The sequence below is a fragment of the Myxocyprinus asiaticus genome, chromosome 44 (genome assembly GCF_019703515.2).
Source record: "Myxocyprinus asiaticus isolate MX2 ecotype Aquarium Trade chromosome 44, UBuf_Myxa_2, whole genome shotgun sequence".
Taxonomy (NCBI): Eukaryota; Metazoa; Chordata; class Actinopteri; order Cypriniformes; family Catostomidae; genus Myxocyprinus; species Myxocyprinus asiaticus.
In genome coordinates, this window is record NC_059387.1 from 371,308 (window position 1) to 390,398 (window position 19,091).

The 19,091-nt window shown below is 37.6% G+C and overlaps 1 protein-coding gene across 1 annotated transcript in view; it reads right to left on the reverse strand.

Annotated features, from left to right (window-relative positions):
- Positions 1 to 19,091, reverse strand: part of gnal (guanine nucleotide binding protein (G protein), alpha activating activity polypeptide, olfactory type) — a 173,306-nt gene that overhangs the window by 145,343 nt on the left and 8,872 nt on the right. The window contains exon 4 of the mRNA XM_051686583.1: positions 18,872 to 18,991. Coding sequence (XP_051542543.1) covers positions 18,872 to 18,991 — 120 coding nt within the window. The remainder of the gene's footprint in view (positions 1 to 18,871; positions 18,992 to 19,091) is intronic.

Below are 19,091 nucleotides of genomic sequence, written 5' to 3' on the forward strand. Positions count from 1 at the left end.
GACTTATTTCACTCAGGGTGGCAAGGAGCCTTGATAAGTATCAGCCTGGCAACTGCTTAGCAACCAGATGGGGACACCCTAGCAACCAAGTAACAAATCACATATCTCTGCACCAGAACATCATAGAGACTTCTGGGTTGACTTATTTCACTCAGGATGGCAAGGAGCCTTGATGAGTATCACCCTGGTAACTGCTTAGCAACCAGATGTGGTTACCCTAGCAACCAAGTAACAAATCACATATCTCTGCACCAGAACATCGTAGAGACTTCCAGGTTGACTTTTATCACTCAGGATGGCAAGGAGGCTTGATAAGTATCACCCTGGTAACTGCCTAGCAAGCAGATGTGGTTACCCTAGCAAACAAGAAACAAATCACATATCTCTAAACCAGCACATCATAGAGACTTTGGGTTTCCTTCATTTAACTCAGGGCAGCAAGGAGCCTTTTGAGTATCACCTTGGTAACTGCCTAGCAACCAGATGGGGTTACCCTAGCAACCAAGTAACAAATCACATATCTCTGCACCAAAACATCGTAGAGACTTCCGAGTTGACTTATTTCACTCAGGGTGGCAAGGAGCCTTGATAAGTATCAGCCTGGCAACTGCTTAGCAACCAGATGGGGACACCCTAGCAACCAAGTAACAAATCACATATCTCTGCACCAGAACATCATAGAGACTTCTGGGTTGACTTATTTCACTCAGGATGACAAGGAGCCTTGATGAGTATCACCCTGGTAACTGCTTAGCAACCAGATGTGGTTACCCTAGCAACCAAGTAACAAATCACATATCTCTGCACCAGAACATCGTAGAGACTTCCGGGTTGACTTTTATCACTCAGGATGGCAAGGAGGCTTGATAAGTATCACCCTGGTAACTGCCTAGCAACCAGATGTGGTTACCCTAGCAAACAAGAAACAAATCACATATCTGTAAACCAGAACATCATAGAGATTTTGGGTTTCCTTCATTTAACTCAGGGCAGCAAGGAGCCTTTTGAGTATCACCTTGGTAACTGCCTAGCAACCAGATGGGGTTACCCTAGCAACCAAGTAACAAATCACATATCTCTGCACCAAAACATCGTAGAGACTTCCGAGTTGACTTATTTCACTCAGGGTGGCAAGGAGCCTTGATAAGTATCAGCCTGGCAACTGCTTAGCAACCAGATGGGGACACCCTAGCAACCAAGTAACAAATCACATATCTCTGCACCAGAACATCGTAGAGATTTCCGAGTTGACTTATTTCCTCAGGATGGCAAGGAGCCATGTTAAGTATCACCTTGGTAACTGCCTAGCAACCAGAGGTGGTTACCCTAGCAAACGAGAAACAAATCATATATCTCTGCACCAGAACATCGTAGAGACTTCCGGGTTGACTTATTTTACTCAGGATGGAAAGGAGGTTTGATAAGTATCACCCTGTAACTGCCTAGCAACCAGATGGGGTTACCCTAGCAACCAAGTAACAAATCACATATCTCTGCATTAGAACATCGTAGAGACTTCCAGGTTGACTTATTTCACTCAGGATGGCAAGGAGCCTTGCTAAGTATCACCTTGTTAACTGCCTATCAACCAGATGTGGTTACCCTAGCAACCGAGTATAAAATGACATATCTCTGAACCAGAACATCGTAGAGACTTCTGATTTCATTCATTTGACTCAGGGTAGCAAGGTGCCTTTTGAGTATCACCTTGGTAACTGCCTAGCAACCAGATGGGGTTACCCTAGCAACCATGTAACAAATCACATATCTCTGCACCAGAACATCGTAGAGACTTCTGGTTTCATTCATATGATTCAGGGTAGCAAGGAGCCTTTTCATTGTACCTGCTTAGCAACCAAATGATCAGTTGGTAACTGCTTAGCAACCAAATGGGGTTACCCTAGCAACCAATTTGCCATTCAGAAAAACAAGCAAGGGGTATTGTTGCATAGGAATTCTTGCAGCTGGCTGTCTATCTGTATGATGTTCCTTCTGTCTGTCTGAATGTAAGACCTTCAAACTTCCAACTCTTCAAACTATTTTAAACTTTCAGACAAGGTTTTGTCAAGCCAACATAGTTTGTCTTCAAACTTTACTATCTAGTTTTATTATGTTGGCTTGACAAACTTTTTAAAGTCACAATGTTTTAGTTGATGCATGCGGCCTTGAAGATGTATGGTGTGAGATGTGTCCTGAGCAGGAGTCAGAGCACTTGGAATGTCAACAAGAAATTAGAGATTCATCAAATGAACTTGAAGAGCATGTTGATATAATTCCTGATCGATCCATTCAAAATGAAAGAAGCAATTGATTTGAATATAGTTTGAATGTCTTGTGTAGATCAGATGCTCTCAATCTTCTTAGGTCTCTGCACTCCAAACAAAAATATATTTTCTATCAAGTAAGACAGTGGTGCTTAGAGAAAGTTAGAGGTAAAGAGCCAGAGCCTTTCCATGTATTTGTTACTGGAGGTGCAGGAACAGGAAAGTCACATTTAATCAGAGCTATTCATTATGAAATGATCAGATTATTATCCCAAATTGCAACTGCACCAGACAAAGTTTCTGTTCTATTGAGAGCACCTACTGGAATTGCTGCTTTCAACTTGGGTGACAAGACCATATATAGTACATTTTCAATTGGGACAGATGTAAAATTGCCTTACACACCATTAGGAGAACAAAAAGTAACTACAATGCGTGTGGTATTTAGTGACTTACATATACTGATTATAGATTAAATTTCTATGGTAAATCACAGCCTACTAGCCTATGTACACGGTAGGCTTAGACAAATAAAGCAGACAGGTGACTACTCTCCATTTGCTAAAGTTAGTATAATGGCTGTGGGAGATTTTTGCCAATTACCACCTGTGAGAGGAAAACCATTGTATTTGCACTGTCAGAATTAATAATCATTGTTAGACAAAAAGGTTTTGCGGAAATATTGAACAGATTGCGTACGCAAGAGTTCCCCACTATCACTTAATGACTTAAATATGCTAAAAAGTAGAGAAACTGGGCAAACCTCTTCCACTTCACACATTTTCCCAACAAATACGCAAGTGGAAGAGCATAACATCAAACAGATAATTGCATATTGCCCATACCACATTTGCGTAGAGGCTCAGGATTTTGAGAAAAATCAACTAACTGGACAAATGCAACTTAAAAAGGGACACTTTTACAAAGTATTTAATTCCTGTTTACCGGAAAAGCTGCTATTAGGTAAAGGTGCGCGAGTCATGTTAATTAAGAATATTTACGTCGCTGATGGGCTTGTAAATGGTGCCTGTGGTACTATAACAGACATGGCCTTATTACAAACAACACAATTGTGAATGTAGTATTTGTTCAGTTTGATGATGATGAAGTTGGGAATACCATTAGAAAGCGTACACCACCACCTAGAAACATCATGAATTCCACTCCAATTACTTTAGAGGAAGAGCGAGTTAACAGCATGGGTGGGTTGCGTAAGCAGTTCCCATTAAAGTTGGCATGGGCTTGCACTGTACACAAAGTGCAATGATTAACTGTCAATGAAGCAGTCATATCACTAAAAAAGATTTTTGCAGCTGGACAGGCATATGTTGCTTTAAGTCGAGTCAAGACTTTAAGTGGGTTGATCATTCAAGATTTTGCTGATAAGGCAATTTATTGCAAAAACAACATCCAAGAATGTATCAACACAATGCTACAGTTTGAACTTTATAATATTTCACCACATAACACCAACAACTCTTGGTAAACTTTTCAATTTTCCTAATGAATGTTCAGGGTTTAACTGCCATTTGCTAGATTTAACGGCTTCACTCCAATCCTATAATTATAGCTGTATAGCTGTAACAGAGACATGGCTGCCTGCAAACATATCAAGTGAATCCACTTGCATTGAAGGCTATTACTTTCACAGTGCTCCACGTTGTTTTGCTTATAATACAGACAACAATCTGTTAAACACAATTCGACACCAAAAACATGGTGTTGTTGGCATATACTGTAGAACTAATATTGATTACAATATTTTGGACATTCCCAATGTTAACACAGAGTGCATAATATGTCAACTCAACAAACTTGATATAATCATAGTAGTTATTTACAGGCCACCACAATATCACTTATCTTTGTTTCAAAAATATATTACCAAACTCTGCAATACATTAAACAATATGTCAGATAATATCTTTTTAATTGGTGATTGGAACCATGATGAATTGAAAACACACACAATGTCTACATTCATGGCAAACCTAGGCTATGTTCAGTGTGTCAAAGAACCTACCACTGAAAATGGAACATTTATTGATCTTGTGTACGTGATCTAAATATACTACCATTACACAAGTTATGCCAGTATATTTCAGTACACATGAAGCAATTCATTGTACATTTTCACAAACATAACTGTGTTTCTATAACATATAAAACTGTGTAACTGAATACAGCATCTGCCCTGTAATTGCCATGCTGGTGTAATCAGGAATGGCTATTGGTAACCATGCACAATCTGAAGCTGATCAGACCAAGCATGACTAAGTTATACCCACTTCCTAGCCAACTTCCTGTTGGGCGGAGCTTAAGACTGTCAGCGCTTGTCCGGCTTGATGAGATCTATATATGTACCGAGTTTAGAGACTGTAGCTGAAAAAAGCTGTGCTACAGAGCATCCCAAAAATGCACATTTTAAAGGGGGCAAAACAAAGTCCCCCCAAGACCCCCCCATGTGAACTTTTGCCCAGCCCTAATGGTTAACAACTCTGATGTGTGTGCCAAATGTCATGTAAATTTAAGCATTCCAAGTGCCTCAAAACACAATACTTTAATATATAAAGAAAGGAATAATATCATTCAATGTCTTGCCATGGCAACATTATAAAAGATATCAATAAATCCTTACCAATTTCACATCAGCATTGTCCTGACATTATTCTAAACATGTTTGAAGCAATTCAAGTAAAAATGAGAGTGCTATTCCAAAGTCTGTAAAAAGTGCCACACTTCCTGCTGCCAGTTGGTGGCACTATGACAGTGCCCCACAATAGTCACATCCATGTGATTAGCCCTCAATACCAAATATAAATCTCAATTTTGATCTAAATCACACAATGCACGGCGAAGATTTGAGCACTTCCTGTTTATCATTTTTCACCATAAGTTTATCACCTCGTCATGGCAACACTGTTCGATATTTTTAAAATCCGTTCACAATTTAGCATTTTCAATGTCTTGGCATGATGTTGGCCACGTTTGGTGCCTGTCACATAAATCATCTAGGAGGAGTATTTCAAACTCCAGAGCATGCATTTTTTCAAACAAACCAAAACGGATGACTTCCTCTTGGGCAGAGCTAATACAAGCCAATGGGAAATATGTCTGTCATGGTGAGATCAATGTCCCCACCAAAACTTGTGAATATCAGACAAACTCTGTGGCAACCACAGTGATAAACTAATTCGGAAATGTTAGGGGGCGCTATGGAGTCCACTGGCCACACCCAAGACAAATGACAAAAGAATTATAAAATATAGCCAAACTTTGACGGGTGTGCAAAGTTTCAAGAATGTTCGAGTATTCCAAAGGCATGAAATATGCATTTACGAACTAGGGGGTGCTATGGAACTTATGAGGCATGTGTTGAGGCAGTGTCAAACAATTTAAACAATTTGGGTAAATGTAAGAACTTTTTCGAAGTCTTCTGTAAATGCCACACTTCCTGCTGCCAGTTGATGGTGCTATGACCGTGACCCACAATAGCCACGTACATGTGATTAGCCCCCAAGAAAAAACATACAACTCAATTTTAATCTAAATCACATAATGCACGAAGAAGATATGAGACACTTCCTGTTTCCTGATTTTTGCCATTCATTTAGTGAATCGCTATGGCAACACTGTTTGATATTTAAAAATCTGTTCACAATTAATTTGATGTCTTGGCATAATGTTGTCTAAATGTGGTGACAGTCTCATGAATCACCATTCAGAGAATCTATCTATCTATCTATCTATCTATCTATCTATCTATCTGTTATGAACACTCCCCTCGATAACCACCAGAGAGCGCTGTCACCCGAGTATTAACTGTTCTTATGAACTACAATTCCCATCATCCTCAGCGGGACTGATTACAATACACCTGTACCCAATTCATTGACTATTTAAGCACTGCAAACACAGGGCTCAGTGCAAAGGCTTGTTTTTGCCCTGGCTAACATTTCTGAGCGTTTTTCTATTCTAGTCTGTCTGTGTTTGAACTACTACCTGTTATTATTGTCTTGAGTCACTGCTGCCTGCCTTTTGACCTTGATCTGTTCCTGGCTGCCTGCCTCAACCCTCTGTCTGTTTTGTGACTAAGATTATTGGATTTGCCTACGTTGCTGTATATTTTGGATACTGACCTCTGCCTGTTGTATATTCTCTGTGACTTTAGTAGTAAAGCTGCAAATGGATCTACCTTCGGTTTCTCCTGAGTCTGTTACACTATCTATCTATCTATCTATCTATCTATTAATTTTTAATTGTCATTTAAACATTTTTGCTAACTAATTTGACGTTTTTGCTATAATTTAATATAATTATTTATTGAAAAAATATGTAGATCTAAAGATTATATTGTAATGAATTTATTTACCATTTTTATTAATCCATAAACCAGCTTTAAATTAAATAAAAAAATGTAATTCATGGCATTAGGTGTTAGGATAGTCTAAGTAGATTTTAATATGAGCACAGAAGTCATTTAGTCTTGTAATTTTGTTGCAATTCTGTTGTTGCATTTTTGTCTCTGCACTGTCAAAATAAATGAAGTACATTAACTTTGAGTCTGCATATGCTGTTCGTTATTCATATGCACAACTGTTTAAATAGCCTCTAAATTAATGAAGGGCAAATGAGGACATAAATTTGTTTAGAATACTGCATGTTCGCCCATAGAATAATTATTCAATTAGCCGGCACGCGATCAGCGTTTCCATGGGAACAGTGATCAATCTCAGGGAGATGCTGATCACAGCTATGATTTGCTTGCCCGTTACCATCTGCGTCACACTGATTGCACTCCCTACTTATTCCTTGTGTGTCACCTCGTTATTTGCCGTTTATTGTTCAATGTCATGTTAACTGTGCTCTCTTGTGTAGTTGGAGCATGCTCGTGTGTCTGTTGGTTGCCCCTCTATAGAGGTGCGGTTACCTTCCTGTTTGCCATCACCCTCGGCAGTTATGTGCCCAGTTCATGTGGAGGAGGATTCCTCGGTCTCTGCCCACGTCTCGGGGACTATATCATCTGGGCTTTGCTTCGCAACACACCAGCTTCAACGGACTCTCTTCGGATTGTTCCTGACTTCCACATAGCCCACACTTATCATACGAACACACCCTTCACTAGCCCATTGCGGCTCTCTGGATTTCAGCCTTCTGCATCCGGTACCAGATGTGCCTTATCTTGACACTGAGAACATTGTTAATAAAACCACTGAACAGTCATCTCTGCTTTTGGGTCCTTTGTCCCCCCGTGACACTACTGAACCACGACCTTGCGACAACATCGTCACGACGGATTGGCACTGCTCCAAAGTTACGTTGTGGCAACAAATATAGAAATTTCACTTTTCCAGTTGTCACAACATAATCAGTTACATTGCCACAATTAAAGTTTGGTCATCAAATTACACTGTATTTAGGAAATGGCCACATAATTTGACTAGCTGGAATTACAAAATTGCTGAATTTGTGCTGAGTGACTCCAGCCAGGTCACCTAAGCAACCAAATTGGCCCGGTTGCTAGGGAGGGTAGAGTCACATGGGGTAAACACTTCGTGGTCGATATAATGTGGTTCGTTCTCGGTGGGTTGCGTGGTGAGTTGAGCGTGGTTGCCGCGGTGGATGGTGTGAAGCCTCCACATGTGCTATGTCTCCGTGGCAACGCACTCAGCAAGCCACATGATAAAATGCGCAGGTTGACGGTCTCAGACGCGGAGGTAACTGGGATTCGTCCTCCACCACCCGAACTGAGGCGAATCACTACGCGACCACGAGGACTTAAAAGCACATTGGGAATTGGGCATTCCAAATTGGGAGAAAAAGGGGAAAAATTACATTTTAAATGCAATTACATGTAAATATTTTAGTTCATAATAACTGAATATGCAGTTATATAAAAAATAAATAAAAAGAAAAAGCACACAAAAATATAATACATTTAGGTGAAAGCTGTGGGTATTGAAAGACCCTTCATTATTTTTGTATTATAATTTTCTGCCTCAGAGAATGCAATAAAACTTATCTAAGTTTAAAACAGATATACAATAAATCTGTAAGCTAAAAACACAAATGAGCATTCAATAATTAGGCCTGTTGCCATTATTACATTGTCTGATATTTAAAACTGGTATATGGCCATATACAGCCATGGCCCATGCATTTTAAGTCTAGGCCTTCAGTGCGATTCATGCCACTAAGAAAACACAGTTTCACAATGTATAAGATGTCGTATGCCCATCATACATTATGTGGCAGTCAACTAATAATACCAATTGACATTTTAAAAACACGTCCACACACGAAAGCCAGAACCAAGGAGGTCTAATACCAAGAAAAAGCTCTCTAATAATATTTGCAATTTAAATTTTGCTTGCAATAAATTGTTTCATCAGGGTACACAGTTACTTTTAAAAACTTGATCCGACACTGAATCCTCAAGCAGCCTAATTTACACTTAGAAAACTCCTGCTATAACAATACAAAAAGTACTTACCAATTTGCTTGAAGTGAAAATCAGCCCTCCTTTCCTGTTTAATTCATCTCAGGTTTGTAAATCCATAAGGATCTCTTTCTCAATGGCAATACCAGCAGTGATGACAGCCGACTCATCAGCAAGATCTCGCGCTCTTCACTATCAAATTACGTACATCACTTAAAGCGTGATTGTGTCACTCAAGGCCAGCTCAAAGGCTTGGACTGGGACATTTCCTAAAGACCACACCCATAAGAACAAATAATTCAATCTGATTGGCTGATGAATCTGACAATCTGACTTTAGATGCCTTTTCACTTACACTGTTGAGGGATTCTGTGGAATTCTGAAGGCTTGACGGGGTGGAGCTCAGACTCACGCGCTGCTTCGGCTAAAGAGCGTGGCTTTGGGTATGCGATTTGTGAAACAGTTGTCACACTTTGCTTGTAAACATTGAGGAATAAATTCTGATTGGATAAATTTTTTTGTTTTTTGCTATTCATTTGTAGATTAATTAGGAGTGGAAAGCGATTGAAAATACATAGGCAAAAAGGTCAATGAGGATGAAAAAAAGGATGAATTTTTTTTATTTATTAGGCATGTTATGCCAGCAGAGAAGGCCTTGCTGGCCCTGAGAAATCGCCACTGGCCATATACGAACAAATACAAATAGAGTTCATATATTTGAGTATTTATGTACACATTTAAATTCCACAAGTGTTTTTAAAACATGTTACATATATGAAAATTGTCATTTTTGTCATATTGTCATATTGTGTATATTGCATATATCTACTGTATAAAATTATAATTTTTATAGCAGTAAAAACATTTATGAACATTTTCAGCATACAAGTGTTCAGCATATATTGCCATTTTCAGATTCGTAGCTTACTGTATTAATAGCACTTCAAATTCTAATCACATTTTATTATACAACTAATGGGGATTTTAAGTGAATGTTAGGGATTCTTTGTATAAATGCGGGTTTTGTGTCTCATTCTCAGCACGCAGGGTGAAGATTAAACGCGAGCTGTGATGTATGTGTGCTGTCTGCGGTCCCGCAAATGTTCAGAAGGATTCTGATAGTGAACACAATGTGGAGGAGACTCTACACTGTTACTATGGAGATGATACAAACATCATAACATATTCCTTTCTTTGTATTTAACAAGTATTTAAACCCCATATCAATCACTCTCACCTGTCTTCATCATTTGTGCTCGCTTCTGGTTTGTGCCGTGTTTGGTATCGTTGAAGCATTCATTTTTGGCAAAGATTTAATCTTTCACCACATCAAACTCAAACACATCTCTCTTTCTCTGTCAGGAAATAACAGATTTGGTCTGATATTTAAACCAGGGATGCAAACTACTCACCTTTCAGCTAAAGTCACTTTTTCTGAAGCGAATCTGACCAAATTGTTTGGTAAAATTTCTAAATTGTCCTTATTAACATCACTTTAAATGGTTACTTTAAGCTTAAAAAGTTATTGTGGAAACTCAGTTATCCTCAATTTATCTACAGCAATAGCAAAACATAGCAAGATACAATACAAATCAAATAAAAAATAGTAAAAGTTAGTAAATAAAATTAATATCAAGAACTTATAAATATAAAATAAATATAGCCCACACAACTAGTCCAAAGAACACACTGACTAAGTTTGTTTCTCATAATCTTAAAACCTTTTGATCTAAAGGCATATGGTCAAAAACTTGGGATTATTTCTGTACTCAAAAATAAATTGTGCCTAATTATAGATGTCTATACAACATTTTATTTTTTTTATTTTTATTTTTTTTTAAAGAAAAGTAGCCAAAAATTGTCCAGCATATGAAATCATTCAAAACTGTTTAAAAAGCATCCCAGGATGCAACTGAAGTTGCTTGAGAAAATGAACTGTGTACAGAGCTGGAATAGACAAAAGGCTACACTGAAGAAGTTTAAATAGAAGATGTTTCTGATAGTTTATTCGTGAAGGACGCGGATGGCCTTTGTTTTCAATTGCTTACATTCAGCACAAGTGTACACGCTTTATTAAGTAAACTGGTCAACCAATACACCATTTAAAATATCTAAGGCTGCAGATTCCTTCCAATGAAAGCATTGATCAATCTAAATGACTTTCAGCCGATGATTTCTTATTTTGTGTAAAGAGTACACAATAGACAACACAACAACAAAGCAGGAAGTCCTTACTATGTTTTTGTTATGGCAATGTAGAGTTTGATCCAGCAATGACATCCGTCTGTTTTGACTGCAATAGTCCATTACACGACATCCATTGTAAATCTTTGCCCAAAAACACGCGAACTTGTATAAAAATCCATAGAACTTCCATTGTTTACATCATGAAATTCAGTAAACATGATGACGTCATCCTTTGTATTCGACAAACTATGCACGTTTAACGTGCCCTTCGATAAAACAAACCGTATAAATGCATTTAGTAGAGTGTCTAGAACAGAAGTATCGCACCCCTTATGTTTTCTGATAAAACTGGCTTCATAGTTTTAGAAAATAGCGCATGAGAACAGCCGTTTCTGATGGCGTCTGTTCATGCATAGGCAAATTTGTTTGGTTAAAAAAAATCTACCAATAGCACTCTAGAGCATTGTAATTTATGAGGACATGTAACCAATAAAAATATGAATATGGTAATTTGTGGGTGTTGATAGTTCGCATAAATTATAATTTAGTGTCATTTCATAAGTGAGAACACTTCTCATTGGAAGATATAAACGTGCGCACTCAGTCTCCTTGACAACACTGGCCTTTTCCGAAAGGCACCCAGTCAAGCACTTAGATAAAGGCATACAGGAAGCTCATTTTTGCTAGTATCACTTACAAACATAGCTTGGTAAGACTTAGGGCTTTAGCCTGTTATGTTTTTAGGTGTCTATCCCACAGCATTGTGTATTTATTTTATAATAAGTATGAAATGTGATTTTTTCTTTTGTGTTTGCACTTCTTTATCTCTGTGTTAGTAACAGATTGAGTAATTTTGAAGATTTCATAGTAAAGTCTCAAGTGTTAGCTTTCTAAAGATACTTGATTATGTGTGTAGTCAGAGGGACTCAAGAGCAGTAAACCTTTTATTTTGGGTATGTCATTTACCCCGTTCCTCACCAAAGTGGGGGTGCCAGGTATTTGTTTTGGTCACTGCATAATTTCCATAATTTTGTGTTACTTCTTAGTTTTGATAATGTTATACTCTAAAATCTAAAATGTGCAGTAACAAATAACAAAGAATAGGCAAGTGTGATCAGACTTTTCTACAGAATTCTAGTCTTACACTAAGGGGCCGTTCACATTGAGTGCATTTTTGTGTCTGTCCGCGCTGTTTTATAAATTATTTCAATGTAAACGTGCACTAGCTAGACATCTTTGATGGCTTGTTTGTGTTTTTAGATGCCATGTCAAGTTAAAAAGAACTTAAACTGTTAAACGTCTCGAGTTGAGACACATACGTTTTGCTCTTTTGTGGCGCTGCGTATAATTTTAGTGCAAAAACAAACGCATTCAAGCATGTGAACGAATGTAATGAATGTAACATGATTTCAAACATTGCACTGAAATTTCAAATAAATATTTTGAATATTAGCTAATATATAGGACTATGCAATTACGCAAACACCGTCAACACAAGTCGCGCCAGCTTCTAGCAGAATTAAAACTAATAAACATATTCAGAGCTGAATACTGTGGCTGTTAACTTGCGAAACAACTTGGAATAATTTCACGGCTCCCAAAAGCTATCTTGTTAAATACAAAGAAAGGAATATGTTATTATGTTTCTTTTAACTGCACAAATCAGCACAAACGAACAACACCGGTTCGGAGCGATTTGGAGTGACGTCACTGCTCCCGAAAACTTTCATGCTATTTCTAAGAAAGATAAATAGTTACAGTGTTTCTTTTAACGGCACAAATCAGCACAAATGAACGACACACCAGTTCGGAGCGATTTGGACCACATGGGTTGGAGAGTGACATCATTGCTCCCGAATACATGCTGTTATTTGTAAGATACATACATTGTTATTTTGCTAGCCATCTTAAACAGATCTTTAACTTTATTTGTCGTTCTTTTGATAAACATAGTTAACTGAAGAACGTAGTTACACATACTTAGAACTTTTGTTCCTCAATACTGCCACAACGTCATAATGACGGACTGGCACCGGTCCAAAGTTACGCTGTGGCTACGAATATAGGAAATTCACTTTTCCGGTTGTCACAACGTTATCAAATACATTACCACAACGAAAGTTTGGTCATCAAATTACGGTGCAGTTAGTTACTGCAAGAAAACGTATCTAAGGTTAAAATAATGAGGATTCAATAATTAGGACTGTTGCAATATTTACATTTTCTGATATTTAAATCTGGTTTATGGCCATATATGAACAAATACAATTAGAGTTCATATATTTATACTATGTACTATATACTATGAGGGGTGGCAACACCAAAGGAAGCACCCATGTGTAGATCTTATGGATTAAGGTACCAAGATTCATTGCAACAAGTACTAGTTCATTAATTGGAGTCACAATCAAATTATAAATATCCATGAATTTGCGATACAACTGCATTTCCACAGGAACCACATAGTAACAATTTTGCTACTGATTTGCCAACAAAAAAAACAAAAAAAATCTCCAGAGTACCAATACATTGTCTATTAAACACTTCAACAAATTCTAAATGTTCCTTAGCTTGACATAAAACTGGCAATCTGGAATAAACTTCACATTATGAAGGACATAATCCAATATCCAGTGTTATTCTGCTAATAAAATCCTGTAGGCCTATCAACTTTGTAACAGCTGGATTAAGCCATTTGAAAGGGAACATTAACACAAAGTTAGTTCTAAATAAAAATAAACTCTAGGAAAATAGTACTTGGGTGGCAGTGCTGCGAAACTCATGAATATGAATTATTTTATGCACAATAAGAGAATATTTTAAATCACCTACTTTGATAAACAAAGTCATTCTTAATGACCTATTCAATCACTCAATTAGATATTTCACATTATATGTTAATTTAATCTCTACATCTGCCACTATCAGTCTTGGGATTTTGTTAGTCAGTAGATGAATACATATGTCAGCAATTTAATCAAGAACATGACTGATTGGTTTTAGTGGTTACTTTTTGCGTCTAGTTTTTAGAGGTTCTGGTTTCTAATTCACCCAAATATAAAGTGTTATTGTAATAAATCAAGACTGCATCTGTATGTCAGTGGATGGGTGTTACACTTTAAAAATAAAATGCAATAAAAGATGCGGGAGACAAGAGTAGCAGAAACAGACACATTTATTGACCATTCTATATTTGAATAAAAAAAAAAAAAAATTTAACCCAGCGAACTCTGAAGTTCAGACAGTGACAAACATAAACTCTCCGCACCAGCAGCGGGAATTTGCGCAAGAGCATCGTGACCAAGATGGCACAGCTCAGGAACACCCATCGCACAACCCAGCCATGAAATACTCGGTTTATATAGGAAGGAAACACACTGCGTGCCGGTGCTCCCCATTAACAATCAGCTCACCTGGTTATCCCACACCTGAGAGCAATTGAGAGAGAGAGAGAGATAAAGGCAAAACACACGCTCTACATACACACACACACAATACGGCCGAGAAGGCAATCACAATGTGGGACATGTTTCACTTTTCTATTTCCTGGAAAAGAGCGTGAGCTGCAGAAAAAACTGCTGACACTAAATGACACAACAAAAATTTAACATTTATTCAAAATAACTTCATTCCATTTAAGAGTTATAGCTATTTAAGTAGCAGTGGCTAAGTCAACAACTTATATTTTGCATGCCGTCGACACGTAAAATCAAAAGTTCAAATGTTTTTGATAATTATTCATAAATAGACTCAAGAGAATCTTGTGGCACTTGTTTCGTTGGGATTGAGCGAAAAACATAGGACTAGTTTGCAAAAGTATGTTTTTAACGTAATCGCAAATATTTAACGAACAGTTTGATGGACACCATTGGTTCTTGAGGCAAAGTTGTTCAGAATGAGAAAAGCTATCATATGATATGAATTTTTTTTTTTTTTAAAACACTGCGTTATATACAACCGTTAACACGCACAACATTTTTGATGGCGCCACCCAGTGGCCGGTTTTTTAAAAACTTCAACTTCAATTAAAAAATGTTCTCTTAGACATTGATGGCACCTGAGACAAAGACACTGCATACAAAGTTTGAAGTCAATCGGACCAACGGTTCCATAGTTACAGCCATTTTCATGTTTTTCCCTGTTATAATGCCACCAAGTGGCAGAACTGCACGCATTTTTTTGTGCGTCCTCAGATAGAGGCCATAAATCCTTAAATCTGAGCAAAAACAATAGGGTTTCTAGCACTTCGTGCTTGAACCGCTAATAATAAGAAAATCTAGTTCTAGCCCTTCGGGCTTAAACCCCTAAAAATCCTACCAAAAACAATAGGGTTTCTAGACCTTCGGGCTTGAACCCCTAATAATAAAAAAAATCGGAGCAAAAACAATAGGGTTTCAGCCCTTTGGGCTTGAACCCCTAATAATAACAATAATAAAAATCCTTACAAAAACAATAGGGTTTCTAGCCCTTCGGGCTTGAACCCCTAATAATAATAATAATAATAAAAATCCTTACAAAGGATCCCTAATAATAATAAAAATCCTAACAAAAACAATAGGGTTTCTAGCCCTTTGGGCTTAAACCCCAAATTGAGTTTAAATAGTAGATCAATAGGTTGGCTCTTTCAAGCCAACCTAATTATACAGAACATTAACCACTTTTACTGTGTGAATCATATCTCTGACTAAACATTGTGCAAAATGTTTATTTTTGCCTTGGTTTATTCAACTGACATGAAGTACTTGATACCGTTTTGTTTAATAAACTCATTCCAAATCTGGAGAAATGCTGTCATCTCCTCCTCTGTGTCGTTGCATTATATATTATTTGTGTAGGCTATGTTAACTTAACAGCCAACATTTTCGGAAATACGTGAATGAGAAAAAAAATGATCCCGGAATGTGTTTCAGTCACAATGAACACAATGCAGTGTAGAGATTAGTCAGTACATAATTACTGAAACATGCCTGTTGACACTGTAACTGAAATAATCCCAAATTAATCGATATTGAACTGTATCAAAATTGGAATCTAACTGAATAAAATTAAAATGGGAAGTCAATGCCAATACCCAACCATACAAATATTAGTTTATGTTGATTCTCAGTATTCAAAGGAAAAAGTGGAAAAAATTGCCCTCACAAAGAAAAAAAAAAGAAAAAAATCCCCCTGAAAATCAATTTAAATTATTTTGCAAAAATAAGGTGGCTCATTCCAATAATCACTTAATCACAAAATCTGCCTCAAACTGTACTCTTTAATTTTTAAGAAGATTCAGTGGCATAAACTTTGCAAGCTATGGCCATCATCTAATCTTTTCAACTAGCGCTCAGGATGGACTACACTCTCTTAAAATGGAATACATAGACAATAAATTAATTGCCAGCTAAAGCCTTCATCAGCCAAATAACAAAAAGACACTACATCTGTATGCATTTCCACAGTTAACTAAGGATGGACTTCAAAGACTTTTAGTAATTAATTTTACAGTTCATTCAAAATTGTTTTGTTTAAACATTGGTCACCAACCTCTACTCAGTTTACCAATTTAAACCATGACTTGTACTACAAAATGATAACCACGTTAAAACTTAAATATGTAACAAAATGGTCACAGACTGGTCTCTGGGCCTCAACAGTTTCTTCTTTTATGTTGCAAGTTCCCTGTTCATACTAATGGAAAGGAGATGCTTCAGGTCTAATAGGCGCACACATTCCTAAGAACAGAAATAAATAAATGATTTGACATCAAAAATTAAAACTGAAAAGATGTTACTGACATGTCTGGTTATTGCGAATTTGCTTTTATAATTTTCAAAAATATAATTTAAAAACCATCTAAAAGCATTAAGATTCACTGAGGAATGACAAAGACATCTTGTATCTTGATTATGTATTCTAGATTTGCAATAAAAACACGGAATACTATATGCACTAATCAATACAAAGAGCACTGTAATACTTATATATAAAACCTGTATCTTCATCCTTAATTCATCCAAATACAATTCTATTAACAAAAAGTACAACTATACTTTGAAATAGTGCAGCAGATCCTCAGTCTTTGAATATCCCATGAACTTTGATCCAAGATAATGGGACTGGACACAACCAGCCTCCCAAAATCGAACATGGACATCTAGTTGTTTATTTTTTGTCGACTGGTTGAAACTCTCATCAAACATCAACACAAATGTCCCTGCATTGTTAATCGCAGAAATCAGTTTATTTTTGAAGTATGGGGCAAGTCTAAATTTTAAAATGTAGCTGGTTTTGTCCTTTCCACAGGTGAAAGATTTGGCTATTTGTGAATCAGGAAACATTGCCTGAACAACTCAGAAACACCTTTATTGGAATGCGTATGAGTGGTGCTGCACGGCAGTGTTCAGACACCAGAGCACCTCTGCCTGCAGCGTCGCATTTGAACCAAACGCTGCTCGAAGGTCGCTCGATTTTTATTCGGTAGCGGCTCCGCTGGATGCGGTGGTCACTACAGCAGCAGTTGTGGTGTTTGTGGTGGTAGTAGTAGTTGCTGAAGAGGTTACTTTGTCAGTCACGGCAAAGTAACTAGACGCTGTCTGCCTTTTACAGCCGATTTGTGGCCATCAGACTGCATATGAGATTTAACGGCATTGACACCCATTGTGCCTAGCTTAAATACTTTTTTACAAACACTGCAAAATCCTTCTCCATGTTGACCACCAAAGGGCTGCAACCATGTCCTAAATTCTTCGTCTTCCAGCCAGTCTTCTTTGCAACTTTATGAAATTTACTTTCTCTGCTCTAACTCCTCCAGGTCCCAGCCCGCCGCTGTCCAAACATCCGGAGTTACGGCAATTTTGCACCGGCCGGAGGCAATTACCAAACTGGTTCCTCGTGTTTATCACACCAATGTACATATTTTGCGACAGCAAATCGAAGTTATTAATTAGTTATATAATATTTAATTAATTAATTAATATTAGTTATTAAGAAGGCTATATTCAAAATAAATTGGTAATATTCTTTTTCAAAACTATCTAAATTTTTTAATCCATGTAGGAATAAAATTTTATGCTTTTTAATGCCATTTAAAGCCTTAATTCTAGCAAAATCCATTTAATGACTTTTAATGCTTTTCAATGCCCCACAGAAACTCTAGTTAATGTGTTCTTTCTTAAAGACAAACCAAATGACCCACCAAGTTACGACAAGTAATGACAACATCTACATCGACTTCCGTGAGCAGATACTGGTAAAGGGTCTAAGGGGGCTTTCATACTGGGAGTTTAGTCCGAAACAGAACACAGTTCGCATGAACAATTAGTAAGATAAAAGCTGTTTTGCGGGCACAGGAGCAGACCATAGTACCAAACCCGAGACTACCTGTAGGAGGTGGTCTTTGTTCGGTTGCACGGTTGGAACTGTGGCACGGTTCACATGAGTGAGAAAGCAAAGCACCAGAGTTCGACAGAATCATAAGTGAGTCTGAAACCAGACCAAAACTGTAGGGGGCACACTCGGATTCAGACCGCAGTAAAAATACCCAATATGAAAACCACCAGAGAAGTTTTCAGTTACTAGAGTAAATGCATCATGCAGGACAAGTTTAACTGAGGGTTCCTGTAGCTGAACTGGAAGAGCATGGCTCTAGCATTGTCAGGGTCATGGGATCGATTCCCAGAGAACACACAAACTTATAAAAAATGTATATCTAGAGTGCATTGTAAGTCACTTTGGATAAAAGCGTCTGCCAAATGCATAAATGTAAATTTAAAATGATGTTACTCTGTCAAAAACCACCACACCAAGTTGAAAGAACACTTGAACTACCACCAAATCAACACAAGAACCAACATATCTAAGATCACCGGACTCTATATCAGTCTGATTCAGTGTATGCACGTTGTAGTCCACCTGTCCATCAACCGTCAATTTCTCATTAAAATACTGCTCATCTCTTCCGCACAGCACTGTACTACAATGAGATCCAGTGTCTTACCTCTGTATAGTCAAAGTCTGAGAGTGGAGCTATACTCTTGATGTACTCTGCCCTGGGCAGGTTGTCTGGGTTGGCGAGTGACACAGGCGGTGTTAAAGTGCTCATAGCAGATACTATTGTCTGAAAAATGGATAAAGCAGAAAACAGAGGCGTTTGGCAAGATAAAAGATTAAGCCACACATTAGCCAAACTAGACTACTAAAACAATATCAGGGGGTGA